This window comes from Doryrhamphus excisus, linkage group LG23 (assembly GCF_037039965.1).
Source record: "Doryrhamphus excisus strain RoL-2023G ecotype Guam linkage group LG23, RoL_Dexc_Guam_v1.1, whole genome shotgun sequence".
NCBI lineage: Eukaryota > Metazoa > Chordata > Actinopteri > Syngnathiformes > Syngnathidae > Doryrhamphus > Doryrhamphus excisus.
Genome location: NC_136379.1, coordinates 1,021,351 through 1,045,186, shown reverse-complemented (window position 1 = coordinate 1,045,186; position 23,836 = coordinate 1,021,351). Strand labels below are relative to the sequence as shown.

General features: G+C 41.8%; 1 protein-coding gene across 1 annotated transcript in view; it reads right to left on the bottom strand.

Annotated features, from left to right (window-relative positions):
• Positions 1–422: 422 nt before the first annotated feature.
• The window catches only part of gfra4b (GDNF family receptor alpha 4b), a 46,370-nt gene continuing 22,956 nt past the window's right edge, over positions 423–23,836 (bottom strand). Inside the window, exons 2-8 of the mRNA XM_058076646.2 lie at positions 13,131–13,406; positions 12,976–13,056; positions 11,895–12,240; positions 7,271–7,380; positions 6,530–6,664; positions 4,743–4,903; positions 423–1,340 (exon numbers count right to left, since the gene is read on the bottom strand). Of these exons, the coding sequence (XP_057932629.2) occupies positions 1,203–1,340; positions 4,743–4,903; positions 6,530–6,664; positions 7,271–7,380; positions 11,895–12,240; positions 12,976–13,056; positions 13,131–13,406 (1,247 nt within the window). The 3' untranslated portion in view covers positions 423–1,202. The remainder of the gene's footprint in view (positions 1,341–4,742; positions 4,904–6,529; positions 6,665–7,270; positions 7,381–11,894; positions 12,241–12,975; positions 13,057–13,130; positions 13,407–23,836) is intronic.

The window sequence follows — 23,836 nt, the reverse complement described above, 5'->3', positions numbered from 1 at the left end:
TACGTGACATAAGTGCCACCCATTATCCGTTGTGCTAAAAATGCTTTGGAAGGTATGCTAGCATACATACGTGTTTCCCGGTCTCCTTCAAAGGTGTGTACCAAATAGTGGGTGCTTTCTTGATCTGCTTGAGAAGTTTCAAGTCAGTCCGACTTACAGAATTTAGTAAGAACTGAATTGTTCTATTTGTAAGAAAAATAACAGTACAGGCAACACAGTATGGGGTGCATGTTGGTCAGGAGTTGAAGATTGGTGTGTATCATTAGAACCTTGGTGTGTATCATTAGAACCTTGGTGTGTATCATTAGAACCTTGGTGTGTATCATTAGAACCTTGGTGTGTATCATTAGAAAAAGGGACTTTTCAGTCAATCAGTGTTTCCCATAGGAACTCATGTAAATCCAATGAATCCATTCCAGAAAGCCAAACATGTTAACACAGACACATTTTTTTATATATAGCAGCCGTAAGTAAAGAGCCCCTTCTTTCAAGACTTTTATTCCCAGTTTAGGAAAATTGCTTTTTCCTGGAAATTTCCTTTTAAGTGCGACAACGTATTTTATACTGTAGCTTTAGCAATAACGGTTAAAGGAGGGGTTTGACAAATGGCATCAGTCCTGATGGAGAGCATGATCATGATGTCAAGGTTTGTCTTATGCACTCTCTGCCAGGTAGCGCTGCAGGACAACAAAGAATCAGGGCATCTGTCCGCCATGTCTGAGTAAAATGTTGTTCTATTGTCTCAGCGCCTCACCACCCCCCCCCCCTTTTTTTCCCAGTATTGATCAGAAATAATGGCCCTCTTGCAGTCACTTGAGGAGAGCGCTATTAAAGCCCCATGTGCTCCAGCAGCTCTCTGAACACTGACTCACAATATTCCACATAGGAGGTTCTGTTGATGTCCTCAGCTTCTCATATTCTTCCTTCATAAATCCTCGTATCATACACCCACGGAGATAGCTGTGTTATAGGGTCACGTTAACTTGAAAACACACGGAAGCTGAGAGCTCTGTCAGCTTCATTTTGGCATCAATTATGTACAAATGTACATACAGGCTTCAGATTTGGCGTCCAACGATACCTAGACACAAAAATAGAATTGCTGTACATGTTCAGGAGGAAGGAGGAGCTGCACGGTGCGCGAACTGCCTCCGTTCCGCTGTGCACCGTGGGGAGCCAAAGGGGGTGCACCCCTGCTGTCTTTAGTGTCCGCTGTCGAGCAAGTGAAACAACAAAAGGCTGACGGCGGCTGGAGGAAGGAGCCGGAGAGGGGATGCCGAATTTGGGATGCCGTTGGATGAAAGGGTGGACCGGGCTACCAGTAGTTCATTTCCTATGGCCTGCAGGGAGAAACAAAGATTGATTCATTGATTCTGTTGTCGACTATTCCAAAAGATGATACTTTTTGTCTAAATTCAGGACTATGAATGTGTCTGAGCACATTGGCTCTATATGAAATGAATAAAGAAGGGAGTGAGCATCTTCTCAGCTATTAAGCCTCTTTGTGCCAGTAGTGGGGCTGCTTGTTTCAGGTTAGCAACGAGACGCAAATATGAATAACGGCACAAAGGCCATAATTTGTAAGCCCAATACCACAATCACAGCCTTCCTCCTGACAGTCAACGCTTGCTGAGTGTTTTTAAACGGTGGAGTAAATATTCAACAAAACGGTGCACAGTGGTCCAGCTTGTAATGGTGTTGTGTTCAAGCACAGGGTGGATGGCGACCATCTAAACAAGTCGTGCAGTCTGTCTTATCCATCATTTTACACGGCTTATGTAAATACATATGACCCCCCCTACGATAGATTAACAGTACGCTACATTACTGTGTGTGTGTAGGTTTAATTGGAGCGTTTTTTTTTCTTCATTGAGACGATCTATATCAGGGGTCTCAAACACGCGGCTCGCGGGCCAAATGTGGCCCGCAGGACGCTAGTTTAGGCCCCCGCCTTGATATGAAAATGTAATGTTCGTGTGGCCCGCGCAAGTTTGATATGGATGCTGTATGGTATCATGTACCCAGAAAAAATGATCACGTTTTATTAATGTTCATGTTAAAGGTTAAATAACTGTTAATACTGTTCATTTTAATCTGAAAAAAAATATTTGTCTACCCACCAACTATATGCTGTTTTTATTATTTGACGTTTTATTGTTATATTTATTTATTACTGATTGATTTTCTTTATTCTTGATTTGTTTATTTATTTTTCATCTTATTTTGTGTAGAAAAATAAAAATGAAGATATTTGAGAACAGTGGAATGTTTTCTCAGAGCTTTTATTGTAGAATATCGGAACCAAAGCAAAGTTTATTCATTATTCTGTTTTTAATAAATGCATTTTTTTTTTTTTTTGGAAAACCTGACGCGTCCCAGCCTCGCCCAGACCCTAGCTCCAGTGGCCCCCTGGTAAATTGACACCCCTGATCTATGTAATATATCGTCGCTGTGAGTACTTCCTCTTTCCTTGTGTGCTTTGCTGTACAGTTTTTATAAAGCCTGCTGGAAGCACATGGTTAGAGCTCACATAGTTGGGTAATATTCTGCATTATACGTTGGTAGTGCATTTACTCTTTTTATCCACCTTTTGTGTTGCTGTGTGTGTAGTTCTTTCAAGAGTAGGAATTGTGTGCGATGTGGTGACGCTCCGCAATCTGGAGCCAATATGGTATGCCGAGGAGCCGCTTGTCGTTCTGGAGCCGCGGTTTGCTGACTACTGGTCTAGTGTCAGGAACTAACTCGCTAAAAAAAACCCCAAAAAACAAGTTACGTTGAGTGTGAGCAGTCGCTTACAAGACAAGCTACTTGAGGCTAATGTCTTGCTCTTCAAATGTGTTGATCACCAGTGTTAGTAATGCTCTAGAAAAAGCTTGGCTTTCTGGCCCCTGAATTACATAAGAGGACGGCATGGGAGGAAGCCTGCAACCAGGTACAGGTACCAGGAGCTAACTGTGTTGTTGAATCATACGGGGTAGGAGCTAAACAGCAAAAGAGATGATATCCTTAATGAAACGCATTAAGGATTTGAAGAAAATGGATATGCTGGAAGGAAAAGTGGAAGGAAGTTTTAAAGAAACTAAATGATGAAAAGGATTTCATTATACTGCAAATGACGTGCAGAGTGGATGATTGGGAGCAGTCGGCGTGCATGAACAATGTAATTGTGACCTGGCTTTGCATAGTATGCAGGTCTTATGCCAGTGCAGCTGAAAACGGAGGAGCAACACATGGCCAACTTTTTGCATCCAAAGGAGGTGGATGTCAACAATAATGGATACATGCATCTCAGTATTTAGTAGGAATAACAACACAAATACATGTCATCGCTATTACGTTCAACAACAGAAAAAAGAAGGTAGAGAAATAAGCTGAAATAAAAACAAACGTCTACATCAATAAGCATCTGACATGTGTCGGTCGTAAACGAATCAGCTCTAAGAAGCTCATGTGAGCCAATTTCCAGTTGTTTACTTTCTGTTAAAGGCAAATGTCATTGGTCAAGATGTGTAGTGAAACTTTTTCTGGCATCATTGGAGAGGTTTCTGGTATATGGGGACTTAAAAGTATGTATTCTTCAGTTTCCGTTCCCACTACGGGCTTGCGTTCCGCCAAGTGCACCGTATCACACACTGCTCTACATTCCACAATATCACAGTACATGTCGGAATTCATCTTTCATCTCATTGAACCACAGCTCCCCGGCAGTTCTTGACAGGGTGAGGGTTAGTCAGTGTCTGGAGGGGCGTTGGAGGTGGACTCTTGGTGAGGCTGGACCCGGAAAAGTAGTCACTCAGGAATCAGAAGGCATCCCATTGCTGGGAGTGCTTCTGGCTTCCCAGCCTGCTTTGCGGATTTGGCACTTTTTCACTAAAGTTACACGTTTAGCAGGGCTGCACGGTGGTCGAGTGGTTAGTGTGCAGACCTCACAGCTAGGAGACCCGAATTCAAACCTGTGTGGAGTTTGCATGGGTTTTCTATGGGGACTCCGGTTTCCTCCCACATTCCAAAAACATAAGGGTGTACACAGGGTGTACCCCGCCACTCGCCTGAAGACAGCTGGGGTAGGCTCCAGCACCCCCTGCGACCTTCGTGAGGATAAGCGGTAGAAAATGAATGAATGAATGAATAATATATTATGGGGCTGCACGGCGGTCAAGTGTTTAGCACACAGGCCTCACAACTAGGAGACCAGGGTTCAATTCCACCCTCGGCCATCTCTGTGTGGAGTTTGCATGTTCTCCCCGTGCATGCGTGGGTTTTCTCCGGGTACTCCGGTTTCCTCCCACATTCCAAAAACATGCTGGGTTAATTAGCCACTCCAAATTGTCCATAGGTATGAATGTGAGTGTGAATGGTTGTTTGTCTATATGTGCCCTGGGATTGGCTGGCCACCAGTCCAGGGTGTACCCCACCTCAAGACAGCTGGGATAGGCTCCAGCACCCCACGCGACCCTCGTGAGGATAAGCGGTAGAAAATGAATGAATGAATGAACATTATTAGCATTAACGTGATTGTTTATTCATCCCCATAGTAGCAACAGTTGTGATTGGTGTGTTTATTTCCCTGTGCTCTCATTTCTGCATTGGCACCTTGACTGTAGTTAGTGTTCTCTCCAGTGGACCCCCGGACTTACTCTTATGGGATATGTTGATATAATGCAGTGTTAAGCGTGATCACCTGAGCACTATGTCCTCATCAGGTACCAAAAAGCGACAGATGATATCAAGGTACAACACACCTGTGTGGGTATTTTTGTATCCAGAATGTTCCGCATGGTTACTTCGGTTTCGGGCGGGAAAGTTGTGCTGCGGTTTTCTCTGCTGCCATGGGTTGTGGAACTGGACTGGCCCACTGTTGGATGCTGGTCAGATTCACTTCCAAACACCCTGAGGGCATTCCCTGATGCACGACAAGACAAAGGTCAGCTTCATGCGTTTATTTAGTAGTATTGCATGGACGCCGGCGTGAATTGTAGCTTAGCGTAGATAAAAATATCTTCTTTTTTGAACGACTCATGTTCATGAGGTCTCAGTTTAGACTTCACTGGCAGGGGATGGCCCAAACAAACCAAGTAGCATCAGTATTCTCCGCCAGCCCGGGCACTGCACCTGCATCTCCACATCGGCCTCATTAACTCATAGAACCTTGTGAAATGGCCAAACTACTCTGAGGCGCTCTCTGTGTATCTTTTCTCGGCAGCAGGCCCGAGAGAGCCGCTCTCATCTGTGCCACGACGAGCTGTGCAAGCCTTCCGCTGGCAAAAAACGTGTGCAAATCAGAGTCGAGCGAGCGTCTCTGGAAAATAATTTGGGAATTGGAGAGCGGCGCCGCGTGCGGAAGCGTTCATGCGGCGGCGTCATATTGGCTTTCACAGGTTCAGGCTGCAAAGTGCCGACCCTATCTGCAATATTCCTGTGAATCATGTGACAAGATCTAATTATATGGAGAATAACCATTATAGTGCAGTCACAGGGCAGTATTGTTACAGGTATTAACACCTGGAATACCTCAACTCCAATAAATCCAGCAAATTAACAGATCTAATTTCATGCATTAACCCTGGTTGCTTTTTAACTTTTTTTAACTAAAGTTGACTGATAGTTTTTTATTTGCAAACTTACAACAACCCCTACCATCATACAGTAGCGTCGTTGTCGGACTATCCAGCCTAACCAAGCTTGTGGTATTCCAATCCCAATATCAACATCAGCTCAGTTATTATTCTCCAAAAGAGTGAAATTCTGAGCAAGCTAAGTGGAACCAGTGTGAGGAAAATGAGTAATAAAAAGTATTTAATTATGTTTAATCTATAAAAAAGAAGGGGGTGTTTGATTAAAATGCACTGCTGTTGAACATGCTGGCAAACATCTGTCTGGCGGCATCCCGTGGGCTCTATCCCATCATGATGTTGACAATTTTTCATAGACGTCATGGGCACATTCTGGTTCAGGTTATGATTATAAACGACTCTGACAAGTCAACAGTTCATCACGGATGAAAATCAGCCTTTTACTGGAGTTGGACAAAGGCTACCAAAATAAAACGATAAGTTCATGTTGGGTATGTCAGGTCATGCCAGTGTCCAAGAGCTTGTACACTTTTTCCGTTCAGTTAGATTCACATCACGAATGAAGTCCCATGCGGTTGACGCCATGTTTGGTTACAAATGAGCTCAGCGTATGTCACGTCACAGAAAAAGAGCACTTGATATGAGTTATTGGTTCATGAATCATTCGTCGGTCCGAAAATGATCGGTCTAATAATAGTCGTGCACCCCTGAGCACCTATAAAACAACGCTAGGTTACATTACAGACAGTATTGCTCTATAAACCTTATTGGTCCCTCTCCATTAAGTGTGAATAGTTTCATTTTAATATGGTTTTATTCTACAGTGATTAGCTTCACTTTGCACTATTATGTGAAGGATGTTACAGGAAATTTCGTTTTAAAAATGACAACAACTTCAAAGTCGACCATTATCGATTGTCTCCCGTCATCATCTGACCCCAAAAATCCCAACTCACTGAGACAGATGTTGTCTGTGAAGTAGCCCAGGAAGTCCTCACATTCTTTCCTCTGGTTGCCGCTGGCCGAGCAGGAGCAAAATGGCGCCACGCTGGATGTAGCGTTGTCGACATAGTTGGGTGTTATCGTACTTCCTGTGGAGAAAACAGCACCTGGTATCAGTCTGGCTTTTACATATTCATTCGCCGGTGCGTTGTAGCACTAATGGGCTAACCGGCTCTCCTCGACACCCACCTGATGTAAAAGAGTGTATGATATAACATATACAGCCAGGTACGCCAACGTTCAAGTTCAAGTAAAACGGTGAGATATCATTTTTTTGTTCCGTGGCAAGGCAGTGGAATTGGGATTTGAAGTACTTTTGTAAATACAAGCCAAGTGTGTTTGTGCCACGGGGCATGGAGTGCGTCAAGTTGGATATTCTTTTTTGTTACAAAAATAAAAGCCACTTGAAATTGCACAAACGAGCCTCCTTTAAGAGATATTAAGAGATATCCCTGCTGTTTGTGCGCCATCGTCTCCAACATTGTTGCTGTTTGCTTGAGAATCTCACAGATTTTGTTTACTTTTGTGGCTCGCTCATCAGCCTTCCTAGCTTCGCAGGTCTTGTTCGTCATCCTCTCACACAACAGATGCCGCCTTTTCAAGCTGCATACACACAAACTCCGTCTTTCGCTCTCCCTCCATCTGTTTGTTTCATGTTCCTCTTGAGAAGATATTTCTCAAATATATGCACCCACCGATGAGCCCCGTGTAGGCGAGGAGGCAAGCTCCATAGTTTCTTTGCTTGCAGCCGCTGGCAGACGCTTCAGAGGGCTCGCAGTCGTACTGAAACTGTGCCAGACGAGACCTAAACAAGAATGAAAGGAAAGATTGTGCTTAGTGATTAATTCTTGTTTTGTTTCATGTGAAAGAAAAATCTTCCCTGGTTTTTGCTTTATGCATTACTTTTCCTCATCATGTTGACTAGTCTTTAAGACAAAGAGCTTAAAATGTAACTAGAAAATTCCCGCGGAAATTTTGATGGGCTGGCCACCTGTGCTGTGAACCTCGGGCCCGGTGTGCCAACGGCTACCGCGGTAGCACCTAGCAAGAAAGCCTCAAGTACGGAAAAGGTTGATGCAGTCCCATAGTGTCCCCACATCATGCCAAGTGTGTATTTGCCTTTAAACTTGAGTAAATTTGCGAAAATGCTAACATGCTAATGGCTACCGTGCTAACACGTAGCAAAACAGCCTCAGGTCCTGAAAAGTTTGGGGCAGTCCTACAGTGTCCCCACATCATGCCATGTGTGTATTTTCCTTTAGACATGAGTACATTAGCTAAAATGCTAACATGCTAACAGTCATCATGCTAGCACCTAGCAAGAGGGCCTCAAGTTTAGAAAGTACCAAGGTTGTCCTATAACCTCCCTACATCATGCCACGTGTGTATTTGCCTTTAGACATGAGTAAATTAGCTGAAATGCTAACATGCTAACAGTCATCATGCTAGCACCTAGCAAGAGAGCCTCAAGTTTAGAAAGTGCCAAGGTTGTCCTATAACCTCCCTACATCATGCCATGTGTGTATTTGCCTTTAAACGTGAGTAAATTAGCTTAAATGCTAACATGCTAACAGTCATCATGCTAGCACCTAGCAAGAGAGCCTCAAGTTTAGAAAATGCCAAGGTTGTCCTATAACCTCCCTACATCATGCCATGCGTGTATTTGCCTTTAAACGTGAGTAAATTAGCTTAAATGCTAACATGCTAACAGTCATCATGCTAGCACCTAGCAAGAGAGCCTCAAGTTTAGAAAATGCCAAGGTTGTCCTATAACCTCCCTACATCATGCCATGTGTGTATTTGCCTTTAGACATGAGTAAATTAGCTTAAATGCTAACATGCTAACAGTCATCATGCTAGCACCTAGCAAGAGGGCCTCGAGTTTTTCAACCTTTTTTAGCCACGGTCCGTTTTTTACATTGGAAAAATCTTGTGGCACACCACTAACCAAAAATGTTCCAAAATGTCACCACGACCTCACACGTGCATCAATAAGTCTATGGGAGGAACAAGGTAGGTGTTGCCACACGGACCAATATTACATTTTATTATATTCCATATAATATTACATTGCTCTGCCAGTCTTTACACCACAGACACTCCACAGTAGCCATGTTTTTACATCACCACTTTTTCTCTTTCCCAATCACCTTTCGGGAAACAATGGTATCCATGGAAAGGAATATTCCAATCTCTTGTCTACATGCGCCGTGAAAATCAACCAGAATAGTCAATAGGGCATGCCCAGTAAAACGTAAACATCAACATCACGTGATAACGGCTTCCCCGAGTTTTTCTTTCACTTGTTGGAATAACTCCGTATTGCCAGTTTTTCGTCTGTCCAGTCTTGAAATTTAGTTTGAATCAAAAACAAACTTTGCTTAGCAGTCCAATGCCGATTGCTGGCCTCCATTTTTAAAAGTGAAGAACGTCTGGATCTGAACGTGTTACGTCATATCTGAGCATGCGCTGAAAGAACGCACCCGGGATCAATTTAAACAGGAAAAGATCAAATTCAATCTTGCTAATATTTTATAATTAAACTCAGGACATGTTTTATATAGATATATATTTTCTTTTTTAATAAAAGTGGACTTGTGAATGGCGTATAGAAGGTTTTAGATTCTGTTCCACAGATGGCGCTAATGCACACCAAAGCTGCTTGCCAACCACCAATAAACAACAGAAGAAGAAAAACACCAGGAAGAAGAACGCAACCTGACAACTTTCCGTTTGAGCGGGTACAAGATACCTCAATTGGATTGGGGAAAGGAATATTCCATCCCTGTTTAATTCTTTCCGTTTAAGCAAATAAACCAAATGCAATTGGAATATTTGGGTCCATATATACTATTGACATATTTGCAAATGATGATTAATAATTGTTAACTATAAAAAGTGATATTGGATAATTCCTCACGGCACACCTGACGGTTTCTCAAGGTACACTAGTGTGCCGCGGCACAGTGGTTGAAAATCCCTGGTATAAGGTATAACTCCGGGCCACACGCCACCAAGGTATGTGCGCTAATGCACCTCAAAGCTGGTTGCCACTCGACTGCCGTCACCCACAAGAAGAAGGAAACGATACACCAGCGTGCAGGATTGCTGTGTCACGGTCACACGGAAAGTGTCACTCCAACCGCTGGTTGTTTGTACTAGGGACCATCAATGAAGGACTATTACGTTGAAGAGAGTTTGTTTTAAAGGCATATATTCTAAATAACGCCACAAATTGATCTGTAACCATGTCAAATAATTCGTTCTACACAAAAATATTTTTGCACACCCATTTTTTTCCCCAATTGTATCTTTTATTGAATTGACTTTTATTGGATCTTTTATTGAATTAGGGACCTGACTCACAGAAGTTTGTTATAAAAGCCAAACAATATTGTTAGTCATGCTGTGTAATAAAAAAGTAAATTCAATAAAACTTGAATTGAAGCTAATATCATAACCATATTCAATTTTCAATCCCACGAATTCATGTTTGCAACAAAAGCTTTCATTCATTCATTTTCTACCACTTATCCTCACAAGGGTCATGTGGGGTGCTGGAGCCTATCCCAGCTGTCTTTGGGCGAGAGGCGGGGTACACCCTGGACTGGTGGCCAGCCAATCACAGGGCACATATAGACAAACAACCATTCACACTCACATTCATACCTATGGACAATTTGGAGTGGCTAATTAACCTAGCATGTTTTTGGAATGTGGGAGGAAACCGGAGTACCCGGAGAAAACCCACGCATGCACGGGGAGAACATGCAAACGCCACACAGAGATGGCCGAGGAATCGAACCCTGGTCCTCCTAGCTGTGAGGTCTGCGCGCTAACCACTCGGTCGCCGTGCCGCCTGTATTCGGAACAATTAACACACATCAGAAAGCTGTGTTTCTTTATGAAACGGCAGTGCATGCCCGGATCAGCCTATGAGTGACTGGCGTTCAGCAGTCGGGGGTGGCGACAGAGCAGTCCGCCTGTCCGTCACAAGACGCTGCAGCAGAGGAAGAGGCTGAACTTAGTTGCTTTGTAAACATACGTACTACCTTTCACCTCAACTGGGTTTCATATGCTGTCTTCAACTATCAGTAATAGCAGAGTTTGACCGGGAGATGATTCTGTTGGGTTGCCTTTAGTTGCTATTTACTTAATATTTACATTAGCTCGCTAACGTTAAGGCTGTTGGCAGTGTAACGTTCACATTGGCTTGAAACCGTTAAGTAACTTTTGGGTGGTATCTTTGGTACCTTTAAGTTAGTGGGGGATTAAGTGTGTGTGTGTGGGGGGGGGTGAATTCATGTTCACAATTATATGTTGGTAGTTTATGTTTTTTTTGGGTGGGGGGTTTCAGGCTCAGGATTTTTTTTTACTTTCAGCCCTGTGACTTAGCCTAACCACGAAGCATCCCACGTCTGACAACATCTGTTACAGAAATAAAATGTACACTTTTTATGTTTATGAGGTCAATATTAAGTGATCTTGAATGAAATTAGGTATATGGGGGGTCGGTAGCCAAACTGAAATTGGTGCTAAACCAATTTCTTTTTTTTTTTATACCAACAAAATTAGGGTTCGGCAGTAGTCCGAAGTGCTCAGGAGTGTGACCAATCACAGCAGAGTCTGGTGAAATAAATTAAAATAGACCATTGAAATCCAACAAAATACAGCTGGAATAGGTGCAGATTCTGGAAGCTCTAGCAAGATCTGTGGGGTTATTGTTTGTAGCTGCTCTATAGGAATCCACACCTCAATACAAAGGGCCGAAAATGTCTTTTCATTTTTTATCCAAATTAAGATAAGCTCGGGCGTTTTGTTTCCATTTCAAAGTCCTTCTCATCACCTACCAAGCTCTCCACAATTTGACCCCTCCATACCTCACAGACCTCCTCCAACCACACAATCCCCCTTCGCTCCTCAGACTCCAACCTCCTGGCACTCCCCTGTAAGACCAAGCTCCGAGCCTGGGGAGACAGAACCTTCTCCATCGCTGCCCCCACCCTCTGGAACTCTTTGCCCCATTCACTCCATGCTTGCCCTGACCTTCCCTCCTTCAAAAACCAACTCACAACCCTCCTGTTTAAATGCGTTTTTAATTCTAACTTCTGATACCTGACTGCTGTGCCCCGCCCCACTTTTAGCCTTGTTTTTAGCTCTGAATGAATGTATGGATATTGTATTTTAATGCATCTTTTACTCTATTTTTCATTTCTTTTTTCGTCACTGTAAAGCGTCTTTGAGTACTCTGAAAAGCGCTATACAAATAAAATGTATTATTCTTATTATCCGAGTGAGCAATGAAATGTTTATTCTAACCTGCACACGTAATCAGCATCACATATCCTCCTCTGTGTAATACAGCTGGGCTTCTCCGTGCTTTCGTATGAGCAGATTGGCACGATGGTCTGCCGCCGACGTTCCGCGCAGGCGGTGTCCGTGCAGGGGCAAAAGAGCAGCTCATGCGTGTAGTCGGCAGGGACTCGGTCGAAGAATCTGCGCAGGGCCTTGTTGCATTTGGCACGGTTGCACAGGCCGGATTTAGCGGTGGGCTTGATGCAGGCCGAGACGTACTCCGTGCGAAGCTTCTGGCACAAGTCGTCCACGTTGCAAGCCTTGGCTGCATCGAGGCAGCGGTTCACTGTTGCTATGCCAACGTCAGAGTCTAAAGACACAAACAAAACAGTTTAGATTGTCACAAAAGTTGAGGAGGGAATTTGCTTTGGGAAGATACTGGGAAGATGATCCGTAGGTAATTCCCAAGTAAAAACATTAAAAGACTGTATGACAAAGATATTAAAAACTTCAACTTTTTAAAAATCTTTTTAGTCCTATTTTATGGTCTTAGTCTTTTAAGCTTTTAGCTTTTAACTCCAGTGTTTCCTCGGGGGGGGGTCCTCCACACTGGGGGCTGTGTCGGGTCTGCTGAGGGGGTGCCGTCCTTGGGTCCCTTCGACCCGGCCGGCTGGGGGTTCCTCCCTTTGATGTGGGGGTCCGCCCGTCTGTTAAAGTCGTGGGGCCCGGGCGCTGGTCCCCCGATGGCACGGCCTGCGGCTCCTCCCAGCGTGGATGGCCCCAAAGGTGGCGTTTCCTTGATCCTCCTTGGTGCCATGTGGGTGGGTGGGTCTAGTATGGATGGTGGGTGTAATTGTTTTTCCTTTTAATTGTGGTAATTGTTTTTAATTCTGTAAAGCACTTTGTGTTGCATGTCCTTGCAGGAAAAGTGCTCTACAAATAAAGTTGATTTGATATCATTTTGGATTCAGGAATTCTGTAAAGATAAATTTTCAAAACAGAAAACACTTGTCTTTGCCTCAGGCCAGCTGCTCGGGAAAATCCAACCGCGCTCGAAAGGCTACAATAGAAAAACATGAAAGTTAATGAAGGTCAGCTGACTCGCCTGCTGTGATGGAGGCCAAACGGACGTAGTCGTAATCCCTCTGCACCGTCTCGTAAGGATAACTCTCCACCAAGTTGAGGCCTGATAGAGGAAGTAAAGACACAGGTGGTTTGAAGATGTTGAAGGATTTGTAACCTTACCCGTCAAGCACGAACCATGAATGATGGATTGGTGAAGGCTCCAGTAGATGCTTAAGCAGTTCTTCTCCTTCTTCATGCCCCTTTTGCACTGGCAGCCATGCAAAGGGCTTGACATGAGCGCTGACACTGCATTGGCGCACTGGCTCCTGGCGCCGGGGCCCAGCTTCATGCTACCATTGCCTGCTACACACTGACGCAGAGTGCGGAGGCGTGGACTGCAGGTGTCGTCGCTTGAACAGGAGTCTCCTGCCATCAAGCAGTCCCTGCCTGCCAGGATGACCTCAAACAGAGCTGTGATGGACAAGTGAGGAGTCTTAAACATTTAGCAGATGTTAGGCCAGACTGTGCACAGACTCAGCAAGGTCTTTCTAATCACACAGTCTGCTTGAATTAATTACATTTTTTAATGTCCTGTGAACATTTGCAATGACCCATGGCGTTTATTTTGAGGTACAAAACCCCAAGACGGAATTTCTTTAGGATTCTTTGAAAGCACCACCAGAGGACAGCTTGTGAAACTCTTGTAAAGCACACCAGGTCTTGTCTGAATGGGTTTGAAATCAAAGATTCTAGGCTTTTCTGTCTGGGTGATGTAGTTTGTGCATGTGCCTCACATCAGGTGATAAGTGTTTTGTTTGTGTAAGGTACATAAAAGATGTAGTAATAGTAATAATAGTAAGTAATAGTTCATGTCATACATAAAAAATTCAGTTGTAAAAGAAAAAAAACCCACTACCCTACTATTTTGTTAATATGTTTGTTTCTAAAATAAGCAAATCTCCATTGTTGGCGTTTGGGTGTAATACCACAAGGTCCACTAGGGGGTGCTAGCAGCGATGGTGGTATAGAGTCGGTGACAAAACCACAGAGGAAGAATAAATCCTGAGGGTGAATATACGTCAAGTCATCGTGGATTATCTTCCTTATTCTGTACCACAGGTTAGTACAAAGTAGAGATAATTTATATTTTAACGGCTGTAAAGATTTTATAAAGTTGCTAGAGTAAACAGCTGACTGCCAAATGTTTGTTACAAAATGTGTTGTAGAGCATTTGAACATAAGCGAAATGGCTAATGCTAGCAAGCCTTAATGTACAGTTGATAGCATGAAGCAGGCTAATTGAAATATGTGAAATATGTCTGGAAACAAATGGGTAATTGTTGATGTAATCATCTTATGATATCTGAAGTGTTGTTATTTTTGAGAGAAGAATAAATCCTGAGGGTGAATATATTATATCCTTATTCTGTACCACAGGATTTTCAATGCAGACCCCTCGCGAAGTTGTGGAGGGGCTACATTTTGTTTGCAAAACATGTTGAGGACTGTAAATTATCTATAGACGCGACTTTGTGTGTGAATGTTTGGTTCTTCATATTTGCCTTATGATTGACTCGTTCAGTCCAGGGTGTCAGCTGGGATAGGTTCAAGTTCACTTGGGACGCTCATGACGATGACAAGCGGTATTAAACATTGATGTAATTAGTGTAAAGGAAATGGGTAGTCTCATTTTAAAAAAAAATCTATTAAATTGGAAAGTACATAATCATTTTTTGGAATAGCCCATCGTCCGGGCTGCACGGTCGTCTAGTGGTTAGCGCGCAGACCTCATAGTTCGGCCATCTTTGTGTGGAGTTTGCATGTTCTCCCCGTGCATGCGTGGGTTTTCTCCGGGTACTCCGGTTTCCTCCCATATTCCAAAAACATGCTAGGTTAATTGGCCACTCCAAATTGTCCATAGGTATGAATGTGAGTGTGAATGGTTGTTTGTCTATATGTGCCCTGTGATTGGCTGGCCACCAGTCCGGGGTGTACCCCGCCTCTTGCCCAAGACAGCTGGGATAGGCTCCAGCACCCCCGTGACCCTCGTGAGGATAAGCTGTTGAAAATGAATGAATTAATAATAATAATAATAATAATAATAATAATATGGAGAATAAATAGATGACATCAAATATGAACAAGAAAATGTACAGCGTAAACAGTAAATTGCATAAATAATTTATAAAAATTTAATAAATTTAAAATAATTTTTAATAAAGAATAATAAAAAATACAAATACAGCCATTAAGACGGCATTTTATGAATGTAGTTCTATACATTGGTCACTAGGTGTCAGTCATTGTTCGATGAGACACGATTTTAAAGACAAGTACAATGAAAAAATATGACTGGACAAACATACTTTTTTCTTTAACGGAGTCGCAAAACAATGCAGGTGCATTTTGAAATGAACAGCTGGGATAGGCTCCAGCACGCCTGCGACCCTGGTGAGGATAAGCGTTAAAAAATGAATGAATGAGTCCCTCGTCCTCCTGATTTCAATGACTTGAGAGTGATTTCTGTTTCTTTCCATGCATTTTCTACAAGCCATACTGTCAAGGAAGTAGCGTGCGGTGAAGAAATCAGCTTCTATAAAGTGTTCGTTTCCAGGTTTGTATGTCATCTCCAAAAGCATGGCCTGTCGTGCATCGGTTTTAATCTGAACTCCTGTGAACCCTCTGGCATTGGATTCAATGAAACATCCTCAGCAATAATTCCAGGATGCAATTCTCTAACTGTCTCATCACTGACATCACAAGCTTCAGCGAGAGTAAACGCTCATCTTCAATTCATCAGATGTCAGCAAAACCTATACAATAGAGACGTGTGTGTGTGTTTGAGGACGTACCGGTCCTTTTCTTTGCGGCTACACGTGTCAGTATGTGCTGCCTGGGGTCGTACGCTGGAATAGATGCCATACATCATGAATGCAAATGAGTAACTTGATTTGACATTTTCCAATAAGCCCATCTCAGTGTACGACTGGCTTTAGCCAATTAAACATGTCAGTAATCGATGTGTTCTAAAGCTCAGTGAAGTCTTCACTTTCACTGGCACATAAATCACCGGCGAATTAGCTGATCAGTTAGCTGTGCACACTGACTGAATTGTCCACTTCGGGACGGATAAAATGGAAAATTAAATGTAATGAAGCCGAGTGGTTTTGAGTGAAGTTCAGGCGTCACTCCCCGTGGCACCATCACACGTGCTCCTATGATCCGGAAATTGACTTTATGTCTGGATTAAAGCGACTATTCCCAGCGTGTCAACATCAAGTTACTTGAGTGACAAGCCCTTTTCCGAGGAGTTATTACACGCTCATCTGCAACTGAAGTCCGCCCGCAACCGAAACCCGTCACCAGGAATAAGATGATAGATTATTTACAGTTGTCCCTTATTTTCCTAAATTGATTCTTGAATTTCCTTCTTTAATTGGCTGCACGACAGGCCTCACAGCTAGGAGGACCAGGGTTCGATTCCTCGGCCATCTCTGTGTGGAGTTTGCATGTTCTGCCCGTGCATGCGTGGGTTTTCTCCGGGTACTCCGGTTTCCTCCCACATTCCAAAAACATGCTAGGTTAATTAGCCACTCCAAATTGTCCATAGGTATGAATGCGAGTGTGAATGGTTGTTTGTCTATTTTTATATAATTATATAATTTTATATATATATATTTTAAAAACATATAATTATTATTTTTTAAAATAATAAAAAATAATTATTTTCTGATTCAGAATATTACCGAAGATAATTAGGGTCAAATAAAAAGTTGCAAGAAAAAAAAGTTTGCATTGTATATTAAAAAAAATGATTATGACATATCGATTTTCAACAAGAATTTTCAGAAAATTGCAAATGAAACAATTAAAAAAACATAACACTGACAACAGGGATGCACGGCGGATGAAAATGTGACGAGACAATGGCATTGATACTCTGAATGATAATACAGTAATATGGAAGTGGCATTGTGCAAGGCATTACTGTAAGCACACAGTGATTGCTTTATGCACACCTTTCAATCCAGCCTCCCTAATTTGATCAAATTTTACAGCAGATTTGTCCCATCAGCCCATGAAGATATTCAAGCTTGTCTGCACCCTTAATGACAGTACGATTTTATTGACGCTCATTACATTTGCCTCAATGCCAACTTTCAAACATCGCCAACCACTGGTTCCATTTCACAACACACCTCATACATAGAAGAAATCCGCTTTGACAAATTAGCCATATTGTCAGTATATTTAGTTTCCTACATCATGCATGTACTATATCCGCTAATTTAATACAAGCCATCAACAAAGATGAAGAATCCGCCGAGTTCCATCTCCATAACCATGCAATGCATGTATGGAAGCTGAAAATAAGCTTTGAGCCTCAATTTGTGGGACAATAAACATTTCAAAATGCACCTGCATTATTTTGTGACTCCGTTAAAGAAAAAAGTATGTTTGTCATATTTTTTCATTGTACTTGTCTTAAAAATGGTCTCATCAAACAATGACTGACACCTTGTGACCAATGTATAGAACTACATTCATAAAATGTGATCTTAATGGCTGTATTTGTATTTTAAAATTATTATTAAATTATTATTATTATTTAAAATTATTTAAAATTTATTAAATTAAAAAAAAATTTGTATAAATTATTTATGCAATTTACTGTTCATGCTGTACATTTTGTTGTTCATATTCAGTGTCATCTATTTATTCTCCATATTATTATTATTATTATTATTATGATTATTATTCATTCATTCATTCATTCATTTTCTACAGCTTATCCTCACGAGGGTCGTGGGGGTGCTGGAGCCTATCCCAGCTGTCTTCGGGTGACAGGCGGGGTACACCCCGGACTGGTGGCCAGCCAATCCCAGGGCACATATAGACAAACAACCATTCACACTCACATTCATACCTATGGACAATTTGGAGTGGCTAATTAACCTAGCATGTTTTTGGAATGTGGGAGGAAACCGGAGTACCCGGAGAAAACCCACGCATGTTAAACACTCAACCGCCGTGCAGCCATTATTATTATTATTATTATTATTATTATTTATCTTCTTTTTTTTCTGATATTATACGGGAGCCAGGCAACAACATTTCATTGGCAATTTCACTGCTGTGTTTTTGTGCAATGACAATAAAGGAAGTCTATCTATCTATCTATCTTGGTTAATTAACCATGTTTGAAAAAGCTTCATGAATATTTGTTTACAGTCAACCACTGAACTGCGCTCATTAATTAATGAATGTTTGAAAATAGCGAGGGACGGCTGTATTATCTGGTTCTGCTAAAACTGCAGTTATGGTAGGTCTCAGTCTTTAGAGACCTGATGTATCTGGTCTTCCTTTATGGATATTAAGCCCAGACATTAATAGGAAGCATAACACTGGACTTGTTTGGTATCAAATGGGATGACTTCAATTGGTTTCAAAAGGTCATCCAAAAGGGGATAGACTGTACCCTGTCTTCATAAAGTCACCTTTAAAGGCTATGTGCATGAATATTAAACATTAAAGTCAGGCCATAATAAGTGAATCTAAACTTTGGCAGCTATGAATTATCATGTCTCTGAATATGAAGCATGTATTTTTTTTTTCCCTTGTAAAATATTCAATTTTTAGGGCACAAAGTGAGCTATTTCAGACATCAAAGACCCGGTAGTAGATTGATATTGAGACAGCAAACTATTCAAAATGAAGCGATGTCACTTGGCTCACACTTCAAACACCCTGCATTCACTTTTCCCGAAGAAGCGATGTCATTTTGGCCTCAAAGCGGTGAAAAGAGATGGCGTCACATTCAAAGCACAAGATGCCCAAAATGCAAAACAGTTTGACCTGGTATCCACCCGGCAATTTAGATTACATAAGAACACAGATAAGATCCTTCACGTTCTTAAGATGGTTGTATATAACAAATGCGGTTTTAAACTTCAAAGCTTGACCCCATCAGTATTGTATTGTCTTGAAATTTCTCACACAGCTCAATGTACTCAATTCCAACACTCTACTGCTACTTTAGGGTGTTTAGCCAAATCAGTGTGAAATTTGATACACACCTTGAGGACACTGGCAAGCTCATGTATGTAAAATTTGATCTAGATTGGTTGGAAAACATGGTCGCTATCAAGCAAAATATCTTTGCTTGGGCACGTGCAGAACTTAGCAACTTAAAGCCGTAGCCGTCTCTTGTGTCCCTGCAGTGATCATGTAGCCTGCACATTAGCAATGTGATGTAAACAAAGAATAGTAGGTGTCTAAAGGTGACTATAGGGGTGTTATTTCATGTCTACAGAGCTTGAATAATGGTTACAAACAGGTTTTCTATGCTCTAATTGTGAAAATATTTCATTTATTAAATGGAAATTCACTTATCGTGCTATGCTATGCTATGCTATGCTATGCTATGCTATGCTATGCTATGCTATGCTATGCTATGCTATGCTATTCTCATTTTCTACCGCTTATCCTCATGAGGGTCGCGAGGGGTGCTGGAGCCTATCCCAGCTGTCTTCAAGCAAGAGGCGGATTACACCCTGGACTGGTGGCCAGCCAATCACAGGGCACATATAGACAAACAACCATTCACACTCACATTCATACCTATGGACAATTTGGAGTCGCTAATTAACCTAGCATGTTTTTGGAATGTGGGAGTAAACCGGTCCGTATTTTTAAGTCGTTCCAAAAGGTCCAACTTGCTGAAACAAACCTTTACTTAATCATTTTTTCCCATAAGAAGTAATGTAACTACAATTAATTAGTTCCAGAATGCCAAAACGTTAACACAAAACACATTTTTATAGTTTCACAATGAATTAGTTTAACAATAGTTTGACAACAAAAAGGTGGTGGTGTTGATCTCACTGCTACATTGTGTCTTTGGGAGAAGCACGTCATCAATGAAGGTAAAAGTAACCTTAAATGTTAATTTATCAATTTGTTTATATTTATATTTCTTTTATATGCCTTTAGAATTATTTTATACACTTGAAAAATATATTTGAAAAACTCTAAAAGTGTGTTTTGTTTTAACATTTATGAAAAATGGGAAGGACCAACTACTGTATTTTTCAGACTATACGTCACTCGTAAGTCACATCTGTTAATAAACTAAAATTAAAAACAATATTTTATTCTTCGTATTATTATATATTGTTATATTTATTGTATTTATATTCTGATAACAGGACCAGCCAAACTATGAAAAAACTGTGAATATAGTCTGGTTTGTTTTTAAAACAATGAAACTATAAAGTTGAATGTCGCCTACACAACTAAAGATATATTTGCATTTTGTTTTAATTGAGCGCAATAAAATCTGCAGGTCCCTCTGTATGTCAAGTAATTAAGTAATTGCAAGTAATTTGTCCACATTCAAACAGTGTCTCCCCTGCAGCTGAATGCACAAGATGATGTGCAGACATGCTATGATAAACAGGCAGAGACACAAATGCCAACTGGCACCCCCTCGGATGCTTAATGGAGAGCTAATGTTGTGTCAGTGTCGCTTGTGGTTCAGAGGAGACGGGAAATGAGATCAACTAAGCCTTCTCTCAGATCCATGAAGGCTTATCAAATGTCAGAATGTACGCACAAATGCACAGCGCCGAGTACAAGTCATAATTTGTCATCCGTTCAATCAAAGGTGCACACTAGTCATCATTTTTAATTAGTCTGTTTTTATTTATCTTTGTTCTTCAAAATCAACAACTTTACTTTAATGAGGTTTCTCATATTGTTCAATGTACTCTAACAATGTACTAAAACACTCACTGTTTACTTCTAATCGACAAATAGTTTGGCAGAATTGGTTGAAAAACACGGCCACCATTAAGAAAAACGAGTTGTTTGATGTCTGAGAGAGTGCAGCTGCACTCGCTGACGTAGCGCTAACTACTCGTTATCATGTGGATACTGGAGCGTTGCAGGAAACATGACTCTGTGACCTACGTGCTGTCCCACTCGTGTATTTGTATGAATTGTGACTCCACTCCGAATTCCTGCTGGCGCACATTAAAAAAGAAAACAAGGCGGTGTTTCTTTCATCATGCATTTCCTCATCAACTTGCAGCTGGAATCGAACCGCTTTGGAAGACTGCAGCCAGTCTGCAGCCACTCACCGCTCCCCCAGAAATATGGAAACCAGGGATGTTCAAGATGTGGCCTTAAGGGACCAACAACAGCACATTGTAGAAACAATATAAATATGAAAAAAATGATAAGGTCATAAAAAAACAGTGTAGACATGTAGGAGCCCACCAGTAAAATGTACATAAGACACACGTTTCCATACCCCCATTAGTAATGTCATTGCTTTTGATGGGATGTCACTCATGTTGTGTGACCGCATTTGTAGCTTAGTACATGTGTGTACAGGATGTAGTATGCCAGGCTATGTATGATACATGAATATTTGTGTCCCAGGGAGATTATACTATGTACCAGCCCACATGTCTGATACTGTACGGCTGTGTAGCCTGAAATGTGAGGAATAGCAGCTTGTACACCAAGACAATCCTAACTTAACAGGGACCTATTATCCACTTTATCCACTTTTCTGACCTATAAATGGAGTTAGAATGTTGCATTCATTCATTACAGGGTCGCGGGGGTGCTGGAGCCTATCCCATTCAGGCGAAATGCGGGGTACACCCTGGAGTGTGAATGGTTGTTTGTCTATATGTGCCCTGAGATTGGCTGGCCACCAGTCCAGGGTGTACCCCACCTCTCGCCCGAAGACAGCTGGGATAGGCTCCAGCACCCCCGCGACCCTCGTGAGGATAAGCGGTAGAAAATGAATGAATGAACAAATGGAATAGAAATAAGTTCTCTGTGCGGGTTATTGTGTGTAGCTGCTCTATAGGAGCCCACAACTCAATATAAAGGGTGGAAAAATGAGCATGATACTAGGTCCCTTTTAAATTTTTTGTTATATGATCATAACTTTAATTTTGCTGTTTTTATCATTGAACTCATGCTGGGTTGTACAGATAACTGACAAGCGTTATTCTAAACCAAATACAGTCTCATAGTACGGTACTGTAGTTTTATAAGGAAGGGTAATACTGCTCTGTCTCAGCACACTTATAAAGGAGATTTAGCCCTGAAACAACTAGTTTTTAATGTATTCTAACACCAAAAGGCTATTTATTAGACAGTACTTTTGGCCTTGTGTACTGTGAACAGTAGTACCATTGTGATGGGCCTCCATCCTGCTGCCAGCCAGCTGTGGCTGCCTTTCAAATGCCACAACATGAAAGAGGAGTTACCATACTTTTGCTTCCAGCATGCATTCAGACCTCGGGATCCATTTGGGGTCGGTGCAATGAAGCGGAAGCAGTGAGATGTTCTCGCTGCATGAATCATGTGACTTTTCAGCCTCCCATCACCATAAAGCCTCTGAACATGGCAAAATCCATAGCGTGTTTTATTATTATGCCATAAATCCACAGGCATTTGCTTTGTTTTCCGATTTTATGGATCCAGATGCACACTAAACCGGCGATGTGCGACAAGTGCGTCTGTTTTTAGCTCCATGTTATTTAAATGCCTTTCATGGCCTCTCCAAAGCGCCACTGCTTTATGTCTCACTTTGATTTTGTGTCTTCAGCCGAGCTCGGTGATCTGTAATTGTAGTCCTCGCGCATCCATGGAAGAAAGCAGGTTTTCTGTGAAAGAGCCCATACAAAGATCACAAAAGTGAATTGTGGGTCAACGTGACCAGATGTTAGCCTATCGCATTAGTCTGTGGAGCAGAGGAGTTCATCACGGTGCACCCGCGGGAGTCCAGCTCAGTTACATAGTTTATAGGGGCTCCTTTTTCTCGTCACTGTTTTGAAAAGGCTCAGGAGAAAGGTCACTTGCAGACCAACGATATGTAAAAGCAGGGAGTGATGTAGAGATCCAAAGAAGAATTAACGAGGACTTTTGGCTCTATTTAAGTTTCTCATAGTTGCTGTTGGCTAACGTGCAAGTTATACTGATGATGATTGATCATGTCATATGTGGGGTTTAATGATACATTTCCTCATCATATTTTTCATTACTGGAACATTCAATTCCCTCCACATTTCCAAAATATGCATGATTCATTTGGGTTTGTAATTTCTTGGTATGAATGTGAGTGTGAATGGTTGTTTGTCTGTATGTGCCCTGTGATTGGCTGGCCACCAGTCCAGGGTGTACCCCGCCTCTCGCCCAAAAATAGACACTACATACACATGGACATATTGATATTTTACCTTTTAGTTAAAAGCCGTAGCATTTCAGTATGTGGAATCAAACTATGGAATGGATTGAGTAAGGAAATCAAACAATGCACAACGATGAGCCAATTCAAGAAACAATACAAGCAGTTGATGTTTGCTAAATACAAGGATGAAGAGTCTTGAACCAGTCATGATGTGCTATATATATCACTATATTGACACTTACTATGGTACCCATTATGGCATTGGATGCTCATATCACCCAGTACTTCGCTACGTGATTAAAAAAAAAAAAAAACTATATTGTGGAAAGCAGGAAGTGAACAAATGTAACAGTTAGTGATTGTAAAAGTACCAGATGGAGGGGTAGGATTTAATAAGCTTTGCTTCTTCCTACTCCTTTTGGACATGTGGAACTGGGAACTGATTATGGGATGCATTCAATTGTAATCTGATGCATGTTCAAATGAAATAAAACCATGGGGCCGCATGGTGGCTTACTGGTTAGCATGTTGGCCGTACAGTCAGGAGATCAGATAGATCTGGGTTTGAATCTCCGCTTGGGCACCTCTGTGTGGAGTTTGCATGTTCTCCCAGTGCGTGCGTTTTCTCCGGGTTCTCCCACAAAAATATCCACGTTAGGTTAGAAGACTCCAAATTGTCCATAGGTAT